The following is a 16,646-nucleotide window of genomic DNA, read 5'->3' on the forward strand; positions in this document are numbered from 1 at the left end:
TTGAAGCTCTATAGCCATGCATGTATTGAAAGCATCCCAAACCAGAACACTATTATGACTTGAGATGTGAGCATTAGTTTTTGTGGTGTGCCAATGCTGCTGATCATGTCTTTATTGCTTGTGGAGAGAGATCTGTATTTGCACTCATATGATAACTTCAGTCTTCACAGTAGTGTAATGATTCCTACTCCTCTAGGTTATTGTTACTGTTTATCCCACACTTCTGTGAACTTGTTCATATTAAATTTCACAGTTCCTGAAGGAGCTTTAATTACAGAATGTGTCCAAATACATGCTCACTAAGCACAAAAGAACTTGGAAACCCACAAAAGCATGGTAAATTTCTGGTACCAAAATCCCTCTGTCAAAACAACAAAAAAAAATCCACAGCAAATTTAATTTCCCTTTCTTCTACATCTTTCAGTAGAATTTTCTGAAGTTTGTTGAACTAAATAGAGTTCATCTTTCTACCTTCATTCCCAATCATAGTATTTTCATAATTTAAGTGTGTGAAATATGTAACATTCCCTCTTTTCAGATCTATGTGGTCACATGGACATGAAGCTGAGGATATCATTACAAATGTATCCTAAATTCAACTGCGTAAGTACTTATTTGTTTGGTAGCCAAATTCTCCTACTGAACTTGTCAAAAATATTTGTCTTAAAAAGTTTTCATTTAAATGTTTTGGGTTGTTTGGTTTCAGCATAATTAAAGTGTTTCTTTTGGTCAGAGCCCTGCTGATGCCAAGAACAGTTCTCACTTACTAGGAATGTTTCCTTCTAAGCACATTCCCTTGAGTAAGAGAGCAAATGACACAATTGCTAACTTCTATAAATAAAGTAACAGTTTAGGATACCTAGTTTTACCCCCCCCTCCATCTGCTTTTTCAGACTTTTCCTAAGTGGAACAGAGGAGGCGGGGGGGGGAAGGATGCGCTCAGGCACATTCCACATGTACATTCTCTGCACATTTAAATTCAGGAAGCCATATTTTTCTTTTCTTAGTATCTGATTTTTATGCATTTATATATTTTTTTATGTCTTACCTATGTGTTTAGTGAGAAACTACAAGCTAAATGTGTATGTTTAACTTCCAAGTTTATTTAAGCTGGTTTGGCTGTATCAACGACTCAAAATGAACAGCTTAAACATTAACTCATCACTTTACACTACAGCTAGAGCTGAGGACATTGGACCAGTAACACTCCACCTTCCCAGAGCATGTACCCAAAACTTGAATCTTAGAAGTAGACAAACCAACACAGATTGTCAAAAGGTTAGTGATTAACTCAAAGGACTGAAAAATTACAAGAGACTGTCCAAGTCGAACACAGTTGAGTTCAGCAGTTCAGTTCCCAAGCTGATCTGGCAAAATAAGTTTTAGAAAAATAACACCACAGTAATGCTGTTGTCACCATTCAGTCCCCTTTTAGCCTCCAGAAAACGGAAGGACATACAAAAGGAGAATTCTTCCTCAACGTAACAACTGCAGACAAAATGCAGTTGGGCTTTGAAGAACAGTTACTGACTTGAGAAAAAGGAACTGGCACGCTCTCGCCCTCTAACATTTTCAAGCACAGTGGAGAAAGACAGTCCTGGCAGATTTAACTGGCACTAATTGAAAAGCGAACTTTGGTTTTCAACTACACAGTGTGCGCTTCCTCTCAGTCACGTTACGGCTAAGCCCAGTGGTCAGCTGTCGCTTGTGGTAGGATTTGTAATTTGCTTCCCCCTCCTTAAATGCCTGGCGGCTACAAAAAACTTTCAGCAGCTTAAAGAAAGACTGTTTTTTTCAAGGATGCAAAGTTACACACACACACACACACACACACGTATGTTATATACATACGCAAAAAGTTACTTTTAATACAGAAGACTTTTACAGATCAAGCCTGTCTCACACAGTATCTCTGGAAGCAGTATGTTCTTGTGCCCCATTCAAAGTGCTAGTGGTAAAAAGGAGAGATCCTCTGGTAATAAATCCATTCACCCCATTAGATTAGTTAAGTTTGAGGCGCACAAACCTGCCTAGGAAATTGCAACATCTCTAGGCTGAAGCCTCAGTGGTTTTGGTGAAATCCTCTCCTCCAAGGCACTCACAGGGTGCGGCACCCACACCGTTCCCTGCACTACTGCCTGTCAGACCACTACTCCTGCTCTTGATTAGGGTCCACCCGACTGTCTCACTGGGTTAGAGGAGAGCTGTGCAACACCTGTGGCACATGCTGCTCTCTTACACAGTTCCCATGGAAAGGTTACTGCGTTTGCTCAAAGAGAAAATTGGCAGATCCGTGGAGTAATGACTCAAACACCTCCCTCCAGCTGTGCAAAGGCAGTAATCACCGAGGGGAGAGTGCTCCTTCCATATGATGCTCTCTGATACACTGTCCACAACAAAAACCACTTGGAAAATGTGACTATATTTTACACACAAACCCACACACCACATACATAGAGCTTATACAGAATTAATATTCTGTCATATTCTGCCGATTTCTCAAAAGGCATTCCAAAAAACAGGTTAAGAAGATTTGAAATGAACAGTGGATTTAAGTCATTCATGTCAAAACAGTGTCTTTTACTGTGGCAGGATCAAAGAGCATTCCTTATACTAGAGATTCTGCTGTCTGAATCTGGTTTACTATTCTGGCTAACAAGCCCTTATTTTCAGCTACTGTTATCTACAAATAGATGACTACAGCTAGAAATTTACATTCTGGAAATGAACACAATATTAGCAGAAGAATATAATTAAACTAGATTCAATTATGCCGGAAACCCAACTGTGTCCCCATAAAACCATACTGATTTATAAATGCAACTTCTCTGTCTTCTTTTTAATTTAACCCTTATCAAAAAAACCCACAGCTCTGCATAGGAGAAACTCTAGTTTTGAATGAGTATATACTAGCAAAAACACAATACATGCATACATGCACGTCTGATATGTTTCCATTCATCTTATCAAATAAATATTCACAAGACTGAACATTGCCACACCTTATGCCTTTTCTTTGACTACAGCAGGACTAACTTGTCTTTGATCCTATGTGTGATAGAAAATGTTAACCTGTATTATTTGAGTAAGAAAGATGACCTCTCTCATTTCACCAGAAGCCTTCTTAATGTTTAACATGGAAAAATAAACAGCATTTGCAATATTCAGTATTCCATAAAGTAAACATGCACAAAATGTTGCTTTATAAATATAAAACAGTGTCCTACTCACATCTGCATTAGGCCAGAGCTCTTTGATAACATTTTCTATTCTGGACACCACTTCCATCCGCATTGTCTGTTCTTCAGGTCTGGGAGACATGTACTTATAAAAGTCAATGATTTCTTCATGAAGACTAAGAAAGAAATAAAAAGAGAAAGAACAAAGAATCAGAAAAAAAACCCAGATGCAAATGAAATATAAACTATTCTAACCAGAAATATTTTAAACTCCTAGTTCTCAATTTCATGAAGGGGCAATTTTAGAGCAGCATGCAATTAAAAAAATCCACATTCACAACACTTTGTAGCATTTAGTTCCAATTAACTTCTTATGCCAACAGGTCAATATTGCACTTGATCTGCTAAAAGCATGGAAGCAAATCTAAATCCAAGTGCCTTCAATTCACATTGAAAGTCACACTCTATTTTAATGCCAGCATAACACAGAAATGGTTCAGTCTTCAACCATGAGCGCAGCTGTAGCTCTGAGTACACACTTCACAAAAACACTTCCTAGTCAGCCCCTTGGCACCAGGCAGGGAGTTTCAGGCAGCAGTCTGCATTCAGCACCATGCTTGCAAAAGTTGACAGTAATTGTGCCACTACTAGAGCTAGAAAAACTTCTTCTTTTACTGCTTCCAGGAGTCACATAAACTAAAAATGTACTCTCCCCCCATAACCCCAGAAAATATGTAGCATGCATGCAGCAGCAATTGCTCAGAGAATAAGTGACTGACAGACAGTTAACCCATATATAATTTACCATATTACATGTGTTTTTCATTGTCAGTGAGTTATGTTTAGCTTGCCTGTAATGACACCTGAAATAAAAATGTCTTCACACAGTGCTACAAATTTCTGTGCTTCTGTAGTACCAGAAACACATCATCAACTTGACTAATAATGTAATTCCAGCCACAGAGTAACTAAATTAATTTCATTTGTTTCCTGCAATGACCATTACAGTAATAGCTAGTTATCTTTTAAGAATGTATTGTTTCTAGTTACCAAGTACAAGTGCATCTTTCATTAAAGCTCTGAGGGACCACCAGAAGAGAGCAATTTATTAAGACCAAGCCCTTAGCTGAGATGGGGAATCTAATACTTCCCTACTGCACACACACTTAAATAAATCAAATGTTAATAACTGGAAGCTGTATACAGGTGTCAACAAAACTGATTAAAACATCCAACAGTTGTGTTTAACAGAGTCAGAGCAGGCAAAGAACTCACACCACCTGTGTTAGGTTCTTCCAATATTGCAGTGTTATGAACAACACAAGCTTCTCTCCCTCCACCCCCAAGTCAGGGGAACAGTCACAATAGCCTGGCAGCCTGGGAGAGCCATTGCCATTACTCTCTATACAGATAAGGTTAAGAGAAAAACTCCTCTGACAGAGGACATCTCCTACCTCCTCCTACAGCTGCTTTCTTGCTTTTCCTTGGAAGCTTACATCCTGGAGTTAATGTGCACATTCCAAACCACCACTTACACCTTACACCAGACTGACTACTCTGCCTTCAGCTTCTCAGCCAGTTCTACTCTTCACTGCTATTCCATGTGTTGGCATTTAAACTTTCTCACCGTTATCTTCCCAGTGCAAGTACTGGATCCAGGTGAGAAGTAGGTGATAAAGGACAAGTTGAGCACTTCAATAACCAAGTTCATTCTGTTCTCACTGCAGGTCACGTGTACTGAATTGCTAATTTGTTTCCACATGCTTGACCATTAATCTAGCTTTCAAAACCAGAAGTAACAAGGAAAATGGGCAAACCCCCAGTAATTAAACTCCTGAAAATAGAAATTATGTTTCAACTGTAATTGGAAAACCAGCTTACAGGAAGACCTGGGAATCAGGTCTGTTTTTATGGGCCACACAGTGGGGAACCGATCAAGAAACACAGCCCCATTTCTGCCTCTGCTCCTCTGGACCAGCTGGAGCAGACTGGTGACATCCACAAGACACCTGAAACTGCTCTGGGGCAGTGTTTGCAGCAAGGACTCAATGCCCACATGCACGGTGAGCCACGAGGAGCAACACCACGCTGCCTGAGGGCACTGAATGGCATGAGACAAGCTAGGATGATACCAAGGGAGTATCCCTGGGGAGAAATTCATGCATGGCACAGCACAAATCCATACTGCCCATCATTAGTGGGCCCAGCTGCTCCTGGGCTCGTGCTTTATGGGAGTTAATTGTTGCCCTGTCCCATCAGGGAACTTTGAAAGAACAAAGCAATCAGAAAAGAGGTCCCCAAAGTGCACGGAGAGCCAAGCCATACACACACTACAGTTCTCAGGGCACTGCTCTTTATTAACTCCACTGACACTCTGAATCCAGATAATTATATCAATTGCTGCATTCTTTAGAAGCACATAAGATAATGATGTGTTGTCAGAACCAGATGTATTTCTTTTTCTAAACATAAATAACAGATGTCTGCATTTCTTCGAATGAGATCCTTCTTATTCTGAGGTAGTCATGAAAAGCTTTGTGGCAAAACAAAAAATTAAGCTACCTGCAAACACACAAACCTACATTACACATGCACAGAATGTTAGTAAACACTGCACATGTAGAAAAGAATGAAATCTGAACTTCTTCAATGACAGAAGAAAGGCTTGAAGACTACTAGAGAGTTCTCATCAGCACTCCAGTTGGAAATAGTACAGACATATCTGTGTTTCATCTGCTGCAAGACTCCTGATGCCAGGACCTCCTGTGCTGCACAGAGCCATGGTGTGCAGAAGGCAGGCAGAAGCTACAGGGGCTCAAGACTACACCTGGATCCATATTTCCCTGCCCAATAACAGGCTGCTGCCAAGAAATAAGGGAATGATTAATTAAAGCCAAGACAAACAGAAGTAGGCGCACGTGGATTTCAGAGCAGTACAACATGACTTAGAGGCGTGACTCCAATTAATGTGGAGTTAACTCATGCTGTATTGAAAATTAAAACTCAAGGTTATTCACTGTCTTAATCAACACCTATTACAGTTGCTGTTTTTCAAAACAATTTGTTAGGATTAATGGAATCTGTTTACAAAAGTCTCTAGTGAAATTTTCTATATTTAGCCAAAATGAAGATCAAAGAGACTGAGATGTTCTTTTTGGCATCATAACAGTATTTTATTATTTAATACCATTACATTCATCAGTAATTTCAGATAAAAGTCCTTAAAAGGAGACTTGTTTATAGAAGGAAATTAAACTGTAATAAATCTGATGTCACTATTGAAAGATACTTCATTTGGCTTTATAGTCATACTGAAGCACACACAAAACATACTTAGGATGCATGGAGAGAATTCTCTGTCATGCACAAGAGCATTAGTTTGCCATTTTTGTTACAGCAAATAGGAGTAAACAAGTGGATCTTTGTCCTGTACTTCAGAAAATCTTAACACATGGGGAAAAGTAAAATAAAAACCTCTCTTACACTTTCTCTAAACATGTTTTAAAACAAAGTTTTACCTGCATCACACCTGTTTTCAAGTCTGGTAAGCTGATTCCATCAGAATTTTACAGCGAGAACAGAATTACAAGGAAGCCACTTAATTTAATTTCATGTCCCACTGAGAGGGACAGTGATGTATCATTTAAAAATAAACTATGGCTGCAAAATCACAAGAATGACTTCCCATGGTAACATCACTGAATAGCCCCACCAGGAACACAAGACTGTGAGACTCAAGTCTCTTAGGTGAAAAGCTGCAGCTTTTGTGAGGAGCAAGTACCATGGAACATAGTGCATTACATTACTTTCTTAGTTTGATCACAACTTACTTTATTTTGTAACACAACTTGTGGGCTCTAAATGTAAAAATCAGGAATCTCAAACTCCTTTACATAAGACATTGTTCTGGAGTATGAACCTTGCTGCACGTTGGGCATGTATGAACAAAATGTCATTTCTGTTTGATATGCAGAGCACACAGATAACGTGGCCTAGCACATACACTTGATGTGTGCACTTCAGCTACCCGACACCTAAACCAGCACAACTCTCCTGCTGCAAGTCCAGAACTGGAACCAACAGTGACACTGGGAGGGACATCACACTATGAAACACAACTGGAGATACTGCAAGTGTCACTTCTCTGCACTCAGATCCGGATGCAGAATAAATGAGCAGCCCACTATCCTCACAGATTTTGGCAGCTTGGAGGAAGCCAGCCTGACTGAACCAGTGCCCAGGGCTTGACAGCCACACCAGCGGCTGAGTGAGACCATTCCCTCAGCCCCCACTGCCCCAAGCAGCTGAGCAGCCGAGCCCAGCCCTCCTCAAGCAGAGCCCAGCCCTACTAAAGCAGATCCCAACCCTGCTAAAGCAGATCCCAGCCCTACTAAAGCAGAGTCCAGCCCTACTAAAGCAGATCCCAGCCCTACTAAAGCAGAGTCCAGCCCTACTAAAGCAGATCCATGCATCCGCCACTAAAGCAACCCGCAGCAGGTCCAGCCCTACTAAAGCAGATCCCAGCCCTACTAAAGCAGAGTCCAGCCCTACTAAAGCAGATCCCAACCCTGCTAAAGCAGAGTCCAGTTCTGCTAAAGCAGAGCAGCCAGCAAGGTGAAGATCATTCTGACCTGTTTTGCTTAAGCACAGGATAGCAGTTAAGTGTTGCTTTGTGTGTCAACACGCTGTATTATACCAACCAGAATAATTGGTTTTATTTTAAAAAATTCCTGGTTTTGACATTCTGGAATTGTGCTATACTTCCACTCTCCTCTGGCTCTTCTTTATTCTTCATTTCACAGGAGAAATTATGCAAGCATGCATGTTCTAATTTCTCTCATCAGGGCGTTACCCATGGCTTCTGCTCCAACTGTTCAAAATTCTGCTCATCCATCCCAAAGAGCTTCTCTGCCTTGGGCTTATATATTCCTTTGCACACAAAAGGCTATTTGCAACATCACTGAAGATAATTTAAAACAGTGGATATCAACTACACTCAAAAAATCATCTAGTGCTCATGTACTATAGTTTGGTTTTGGCAGGATTTCTGAAGGAAGTTTCATTTGCAGAATGATGAAAATCTAAATTATTTAGAAACTCCGTGGATGGTGGGCTGAAGCAAGCAATGAACACACAGGTGACTTTCAACTTCCCAAACCCTATGCTTTAAACTTAAAGGGATATTTGCAACATAGTCCTGCAGCACTAAATGAGCCTTTTGTATCTGAGTTTTCTTTGGATAAGTAATTCCTAAAAGACAGTGTTTAATTGCCCCTATCATTTAAAGCCTTAAAAATTGAAGGAAACAAGGAGAAACACTGTAGAATTTCAGGGTTATAACTGTCTTTGGAGAAGAATGTGAAGGAGGAACCTGAGGTATTTTAGCCACTGAAAGCACCAATACTTAAGAATCCAAACTGCATCCATCCCTTCACTCCCAAAAGGAAAGCTACCATTGCACAGGAGAGAGAATAACTTCGGTTTGAAGCCTCCAAAGGAATTTTACTAAGAAAAAGATGGTACTGGTAAATTCTGCCAAAACTTTGTAAGTTTCATGAACTAAACAAAGCTTTACCCCCACTAATCGTGACCTACTTGCTTCTGAAATAGTTTTGAAAAACAACTGTACTAAGGCAAAGACACAGAAAGCCCAATCCTCACTCTCCCCCTCACAATTTTATTAGGGAATTCAACACCTTCCTAAATTAACCTTCAATTTTAACACTGCTCTTCCACAAGCTTAATAAAATATTTTCTAGATTACTATTACCATCTACATGCGCTGAATAATGAAGTAGGAACAACAGCAGACACCATAAAGATCATGAATTATTTCCCCACCTACAAACTCAGGCAAAACCAAACATTCGAGTCCTGAAGGGAACTGTAAATATGAAGCATCTGCTGAGGTCCTTTCCCTACCACCTGGGCCTCCATAGCAGACAAATCCTTTTAATATTTGCTGGCTTAAGCTACTGAAAAAAAACCTACTTAACTGCATTTGCAGGTGATTTAATAGGCACTTAAGTTTCATGGTGACTGACACATCAGTCCTCATAAGAAAATAAAATTATGCATAATAAAGGAAACAATTTTCAAAAGCCTCAGAGACTTTGACTATCAATTTTTACATCCTTAGTTACTGAACCATATCAATATATTATAGGTCACACAGTAACCATATTTTGAGACACATATGCCCTACAGCAGCTTTAAAATCAAACATCCCAAAATATGTCCATAATAGCAACTTGACAAAACCAGGAAATCTTAAGGAGCTGGGGTTTTGATATCACACATTTTTTCTCCAGTTCTCCCATTTGAATTACAGCTTCACAGACCATCTTTTCACAGTTTACCTAAAAACAGACATGCAGAAAAAACAGGTATTCCACTGCCATAAGATTGCTAAACATCACTAAAAATCAGGATATCCACTGTATAAACAGTTTCTAAGGTGCAAATGGAGAATTTCCTTTTACTGACAGGTAGGCAAATGAGGTTTATATCCGTCCCTGTCCATTTTAGCCCAGGTGTTTGTTACCAGTGCCTGGCTTCCCAGACACAGGGGCTGTTATAACAGGATTACACAAACCAACCTAATCCACTCGGCAAGGTTAGCCAAGCTCAATCCCACCACCTTTATCAGTTCAGATAAAGCAGCCACTTCTTCTCAGAGCTGTGGGGAGCCCAAGGAGGAGCCTGAGCCCCCCAGGATGGCAAAGGGTGGAAAGATGCAAGCAGAACTTCAAAGGGCACAGCCACACCCAAAAAAACACCTCTGGCAACCACCTCTGGTAGCTTTCAGGGTTTACCCAAAACCAGCTTGCCCTTTCTAACTAACATTTGTTATCCGCTGCGAAATTCACAGAATTGCCTTTTAGGACTAAGGGAGAGTAAAATTTCTACAAATATGCAAATTATTTAGGAACCCTGATCTTATTTCCAGGACTGAAGTCTTTTGGGATTAATCTGATCATGCTGATACTGAGTTTTGAAAACATGGAGATAGTGTGCTCACTTCCACCAATTATGGTGGACTGATTATGCATGTTTCTTCAAATGCTGTGGGAAAAAAAGTCACTAAATTTACACTACAAGACTTACACTTTCTATCCTGTGCAAATACTTGAAAGTATTTCTTCCTCCAATCAGCACTCACTGCCGCCAAATCCCTCAAATTAATGTTGTTTTTTTCACCTATGTTCTGTATTTTACATTAACTTATGGGTTTAACTGCATCATAAAAGGCACTAAAATAGCACTACTTCATGGAAACAGCATAATGTAGTAGAGACATTAAAATCCTGGACAAAGAAGCAATGTGGACAGTTCTTTTTAATTATTTAAACTGGTATCTCTGTCTTCCCAGTTTTTTACTTATTTTATAAACCCTTTGCTTCAATCAGCATGAGTGCTCTCTTCTTTAAACTGATTTGAGCTACTTCTACCTAAAATTCCCAAGCATATTCTTTAGTCAGAAGTAATGTAACAGACTCTTTTCCTACCAAGGTAAAAGTGAGCATTTTTTGTCTGTTTGTAAATTTCATTGTGTGGTTTGCCTTCCTAAAGTACACTTGGATGTACTAGAATTCTTCCTACAGCAATTTGTCTTTCAAGAGGGGGAAAAATTCTACTGAACTTTAATTATAAATCAGATGCTTGAATTAGTCTTACCACTAAGTGATTTGTCGGCAACTAATCCACTGGCTTTTAAATCCATGCCATATGCATTCTCAGTCTTGCTCTTTATTTTTTGCAGCAAAAACATCAAATGCCAACTGGAAAGACTGTTTTGAGAAATACCCTTACTTCCCACTGCATTTTTTTTCAATCACACTGTACATAAAAACAATCTAGCTGAATCACTGCATGTGTGGGAATAACCTTCTATTTCTTCCCTGGAAAGTATCTCCATATCATCCCTCCTTCCCATCTCTGTAAGCAAGTGCTGTGAGAGTCTGTTGCTTCTCTTCCCTTAGGTGATGGAAGAATCATTTTGCTAACAGAGGAGTGAAAAAAAAAAGAAAAAGAGAGGAACGGTTACCTCAACTGATCTGAAAGAAAAAGTCCTTACAAAACAAAAAGATGAAGCAGGAGAAAAAGGTTTTGTGCAGGAAAAACAAAGTGGGAAGAGCAGCAATGGGAAGAAGCTGATTTATTTCGTAATGACAAAGAGTTCAACTCTAGTAATATCTAATTATCTTGAAACTCACCAGTAATTCTAACATCTCCTATAAAATACAGCCACACGGCTTTTCTTTAGCTCACTTGCAAAACAGTTTTAGTCTGCTGGAACAGCTGCACATACAGACTATGCAGTTTGCAAACTCATCATTTAAAATACAGATATATATTTTTCAAAGCCTTAAAGTGCAACTATTAGCATGCATTTTGTATATTCTGGAATTACAGCTTCAGGTAAATTTCCAAACATTTAAAACAAGAGAGAATTTGAAGGTATCTTTTTTGTACAGTGGGGAATTAGGATTTCCTCAGCCTGCCAATTCCCTTTGCTTAAAAAAGCACTCAGAAAAACCAAACAAGAGTTTATAAGTTTGCTCTAAAACAAGAGCTTAACAAGTAAAAGTAACTATCAGTATCAACAGTAGTTCAATTAATATTAATTACTTGACCTTTCCCAATAAAACAGCAACATTTGGGTTTGTGTTAGAGCTGTAACAAAAGCTACAACTACTAAATTACTGTAACACACAGATAGCTCTGACCCCCTCTGAACCAGCACAACAGGTATGAGCAGGGAGTTTTAAAACAAATAAAGGTCTATTACATCAGTTCTGCAAATCACACCAGTGGTGTTACCATTAAACCAAACCAGAAGGAAACAGCAGATCAGGTAATCTGCCTTTCTGTCTGTCTCCATAAAGCCAGGTAGCACAGATCTTTATACAGCTGTAGTACATTGCTTCTATTTTGTTAGTGTAGTAAATATTATCACATAAACAAACAATCTGTGACCTCCTGATAACTGGCACCACATGCTATCTGGGCAGAGGTGAGACTAACACACTCCCAGCAGACTGGTGAGTACTGCTGGAGGATAACAGGCTTGGGAAAAAAACTCCACCTGAAAACTCTGATGGGAGAAAAAAAACCTGCAGCAGACCTTTGCCACCATGTGCACAGCAGCAGGTCACCCAACAGGAAGCCTGGCAAGCCTTGCACAGGGTTTTCTCACATAGAACAGAGTGGAGAAAACTCTACTTCCACACACACAGTGGGTTCTGCTTGGCAAATATTCTTGTTTATGACTTGATAAATTATTTGACTTGAAAGATTAGTTAAATGAAAAAATGGAGAGCAATGTAATTATTAACTCCTGTCTCCTTCCATCAGAGTAGATTTACACTCTCAATGTCTACTCCCAACAAGCCCACAGCAGTCCCTAAGAAGGAAGGGACCCTACCACGATGCCAGGCTTACCCTGCTCACCTGGAAGCCAAGACAAAAGGCAGTTTGGGGTCAGGGCTCCCACCCTCACTTGGCCACACAGATCAGCTCCGCACCCCGCGCGTGCCCCGCTCGCTCCAGAAACCCCCTGCACGTCCATCTGTGCAGCAAACCTGCTCTGGAACTGCTCAGTAGGCAGGGGAACCAAGAACAGAATAAAACTCTCAACACCTCTCCTTCAGGAACATGGGATCAAACTGAAAATAATTTAATATAAAAATATTAAGTCCAATAACTAGCCACAGTTGCAGTTCGTTAATAACTTTACAGCTCCAGCGTAAGAACATTTTCAAATTAAATCTGAAGTGCCAGTATGCCATCTGGAAAGTCAATGCAGATTCTTAAGCCTTTCCAGCATCTTCTTATATTCACAGTCTTTTGGATGTGGGGTTTTTTTAGTTTGTTTTTTTTTTTTTTTTTAAGAGAAGGGATTTTTGCACAGCATTTTGGAACATTTGAGCAATACAAAACTGAGCCCTAAGTTACTTTACTATATTTCCTATATCAGAAGTGTTCAGAACTTCTTATGAAAATATCTAAACCTATTATTACAATTACAATTAAAACCATATGGTTGAGTTTGTAGATTAAATTTCTATTCCCTGAGCAAAATGAAGAATGACCCCAGGTTGCCTGTTTTGGAACAAGTTCATCACCCATTTATTACTTGTTACTTTGGTGACACTCTCCTACAGTACCAATACAAGGTTAGATGCCCTGCTGTCATAGTCAGGCAAAATTAAAATCACAGATGTAGCTCCCCCTCTCACTTCTAAATGCTCAGAAGCAACTGCAGTGGGTGCACTTTGAAAGAGGAGGAAAAATCACATCCACTATGGCAAAGGTGCAAGGAACATTTCAGGTAACTTTTTATTTTGATGAATTGTTATCTTTACAGTAGGGGTGTGCACAGTGAACTATGTTCAGATTAAACAATGCAGTATTCATTCTGGGATTCATGATGTAGTATTATCCTCCCTTAAAGGTATATATTAGAAACTGTTCATATTCTGATTTGTTCTCTTGTCCTCAGATACTCTTATTTGCAAGGCAGGATGCACAGGTACCAGAAACACCATGGGCTGGGAGCAGTAACACTGCAAAATATTTTGGAGTCAACAGTCTCCATTTGGTCTGCTTATTGGCACAGTACAGAAAGCTACAAACAATAACAATCAAAAAAGGACACTACCTAAGCAGATCACCGAAAAATGTTTCCCATGGTCACCTCTATCAGCCCAGTGATAAACATGCATGCTTAAGAGCTTCCCTGTCATGAACTGCAAAATGCTTCTTCCAACATAGGTGACAGATCTCATCTTTGCAAGTACCTGGAGAAGTTGGTCCCTCACTAACCCTGTGGATTAAATCATGGGGTTTTATCTTCTTTATTTCCCCTGAAGCTTCAGCTAGTATATCTGGCAGAAAACTACCAAGAAGTAGTTTAGTAGAGAAGAAAATACTGCAATGGAATACTTCCCATGAGTCCAAAATGTTAAAAGAGAAATCCATACTGAAAAATTACTCAGTAACGATTTCACACAGCTACCTCAAGTGCTGGGTTTTGCTTGGACATGAAGACAGAAGAATCAGCACATGATGGAAAAAGAGGGACTCTAATGGTGTGACTCAAACCTAGTATCACAAAGGTGACTACTGGAACTCACTCCAGGATGGGGCACACCTGCTCATACCATTCACATGTGCATGGACACATTTGTGCACAGAACAACAGAAGTAGCAAATGTAGAGTGAAAGGCTATGCAGAGCACTCAGAAACACCCCCAAGATTCATCCGACTCACTTGCTGGAAACAGTCCCTAAAAATAATTAGAAAATTATGTAGAAGTGTCCCGTGTACCCAAAAAATGAGTAGAAGATGCAGCAGTGACCAGTTGTAAGAGAGGTATAGGAGGGTCGCTGTGAGCTCCACAAAGAGCAGAATCAATAGCAACTGAAAGAGCACGTTTCGGCACGCCTGCAGCAGGTTTGCTTCACAGCAGCAAAGGCTGAAGTGAACGATTACAGCATATAATGTTCAGTGACTTGGTGCCTACAGGCAAATACCACACTGCACAAAAAACAAGGGAGGAAGTTTGTTAATACAGTTATTTTCTTTACTCCTGGGTACTTCTATGCCAGGAGCTGACACTGTTACTTACTGGCATTGAAACTTTATCTTTTACCCTATCACTTTTGTCCAGGTTGTAACAACAGCAGCTTCAGAAGATCACTGGTTAGTACAAATTTAGATAGAAAAAAATGCACATTATGTACAAAGTAATTACAAGAGAGCAAAAGAAGCAGGACTGTACTGTCCTTTCTGCCTCATCTCAAAAACTAACCCATAAGAAGCAATCTAACAGCTCAATGAGGCAAACTTCTCTTCCACCTGATGCTGGAAGCAGAGGTACTTGTGAAGAAGCTGCTTAGCTCAATAACAAACTAGTTCTTCAGGGCAAAAATCAACATGAAAATTTTCTCACGTGAGTACCTGCCAAGTATGACTACTACAGTAGTCACTCCCCATGGATGAATGAGTGTAAGATACTGAGTCTGAGGCACAACCAGAAGGCTGAATATATAGAAGATCCTCCAACATATGAGTTGAATCACCCAACTGGAGAGTGCAACAGAACAAAGCAAAAATTAAATAAAATTAACCTTAGGACCTAATTTTTTCAGCCTGACTCAGTACTGTGACCTAAGACTGTGATGTGCAATCATGACCATTATTCAGATCAAGACAGTTCCTTCACCACACTATGTTTAACTCAACACTTTAAGTGGCAGTTGTGGAAAGCTTGCCAACCAGGAGTGCCTCTGAATACATAAGAGATAAAGCCAGATGCAAGGCACAAGTCCTTCACACCACTGTCAGAAATGATATGCATACTTTAGATTAAAGCCAAAATCTTACTGAGGGATAAGGGGGAGGAATGCAAATGCATAGAAAGGAGTATACTTTTTGTAACAACCATGTTGAAATGAAACAAACAAAAAAAACCCTAAAAACCAGAACAAAAACCACTTGCTTTTTGTAGCACACAGAAAAAGATAGCTGCTCCTGAAGTAACATAGGAAGTGAACAGCTCTAAAATTAACAGTGAGAATTAAGAAAGCTTAAGAAAGTAAGTTATCACACTTCCTCAGACTAGCTTAAACACAGCATCAAGAGGTCAGGCACGGTCAACAAGCTTTGATTAAGGACTCCCTGTCTTGAGACCATACACCGTGACTCGAACAGAAAGATCATCACCTTAGTCATCACTCAAACTACAGCACAACATTGCTGCATGCTGTATTTTAGAAGACATTCAAAGAAAGGCTTATCTATACTTAATATTTGTAATTAAGGTTAGTGCAAGTTCTTTCAAGTGTTGCAGCATCCACAAAGTAATTGTAAGAAATCATATGACACTTTCAATGGGTGTACTTAAATGTAACTGAAAGTGGATCTACACTGAGTGAAGGTGATGAGCCAATGTTGTTACCCACCTATACACCTCTCACTTATCATAGAATTTCTCTCATTTCCCTGATTTAGAAGTTCTAGAGGTTTTTAATATTTGAATTTGTCCCTTGTTATATTCTATTACTTGCAGAATCACAATACTATTTCCTCCATGCTGTCTTAACATCTTCAATACATCTTCAATACAGTGTTGGCTATTTCTCCAATAAGAGATCACACTGACAAGACAGAAGAGTGGAGGTGCACAAACACTGACTTTGATTTTACGTCTCTGCTACCATTGCTGTCCAGTAAAACTCTTAAAAATGCAATGCAAAACAAAAAATTGCACAATGTATGCAATACAGTATGGTGATGCAAAATAGCACACCATACAGCCTTCTCAAGCCATTGTAGCAACACTGTGCCTCTTTCACTGAACATCACTTTTGAATAAGTCAGAAGTAGGTGTCATACCATGGAGGATGTTATCAGACTGTCAGAGAGGCTGATCTGGAGTGAGGGCTGCCAAATAATCTTAA

The 16,646-nt window shown here is 39.6% G+C and overlaps 1 protein-coding gene across 1 annotated transcript in view; it reads right to left on the minus strand.

Annotated features, from left to right (window-relative positions):
* TENT4B (terminal nucleotidyltransferase 4B) overlaps positions 1 to 16,646 on the minus strand; it is a 39,223-nt gene that overhangs the window by 14,423 nt on the left and 8,154 nt on the right. Inside the window, 1 exon segment of the mRNA XM_030955912.1 lies at positions 3,232 to 3,355. Coding sequence (XP_030811772.1) covers positions 3,232 to 3,355 — 124 coding nt within the window.

This window comes from Camarhynchus parvulus, chromosome 11, assembly GCF_901933205.1.
Source record: "Camarhynchus parvulus chromosome 11, STF_HiC, whole genome shotgun sequence".
In the NCBI taxonomy this organism is placed as follows: domain Eukaryota; kingdom Metazoa; phylum Chordata; class Aves; order Passeriformes; family Thraupidae; genus Camarhynchus; species Camarhynchus parvulus.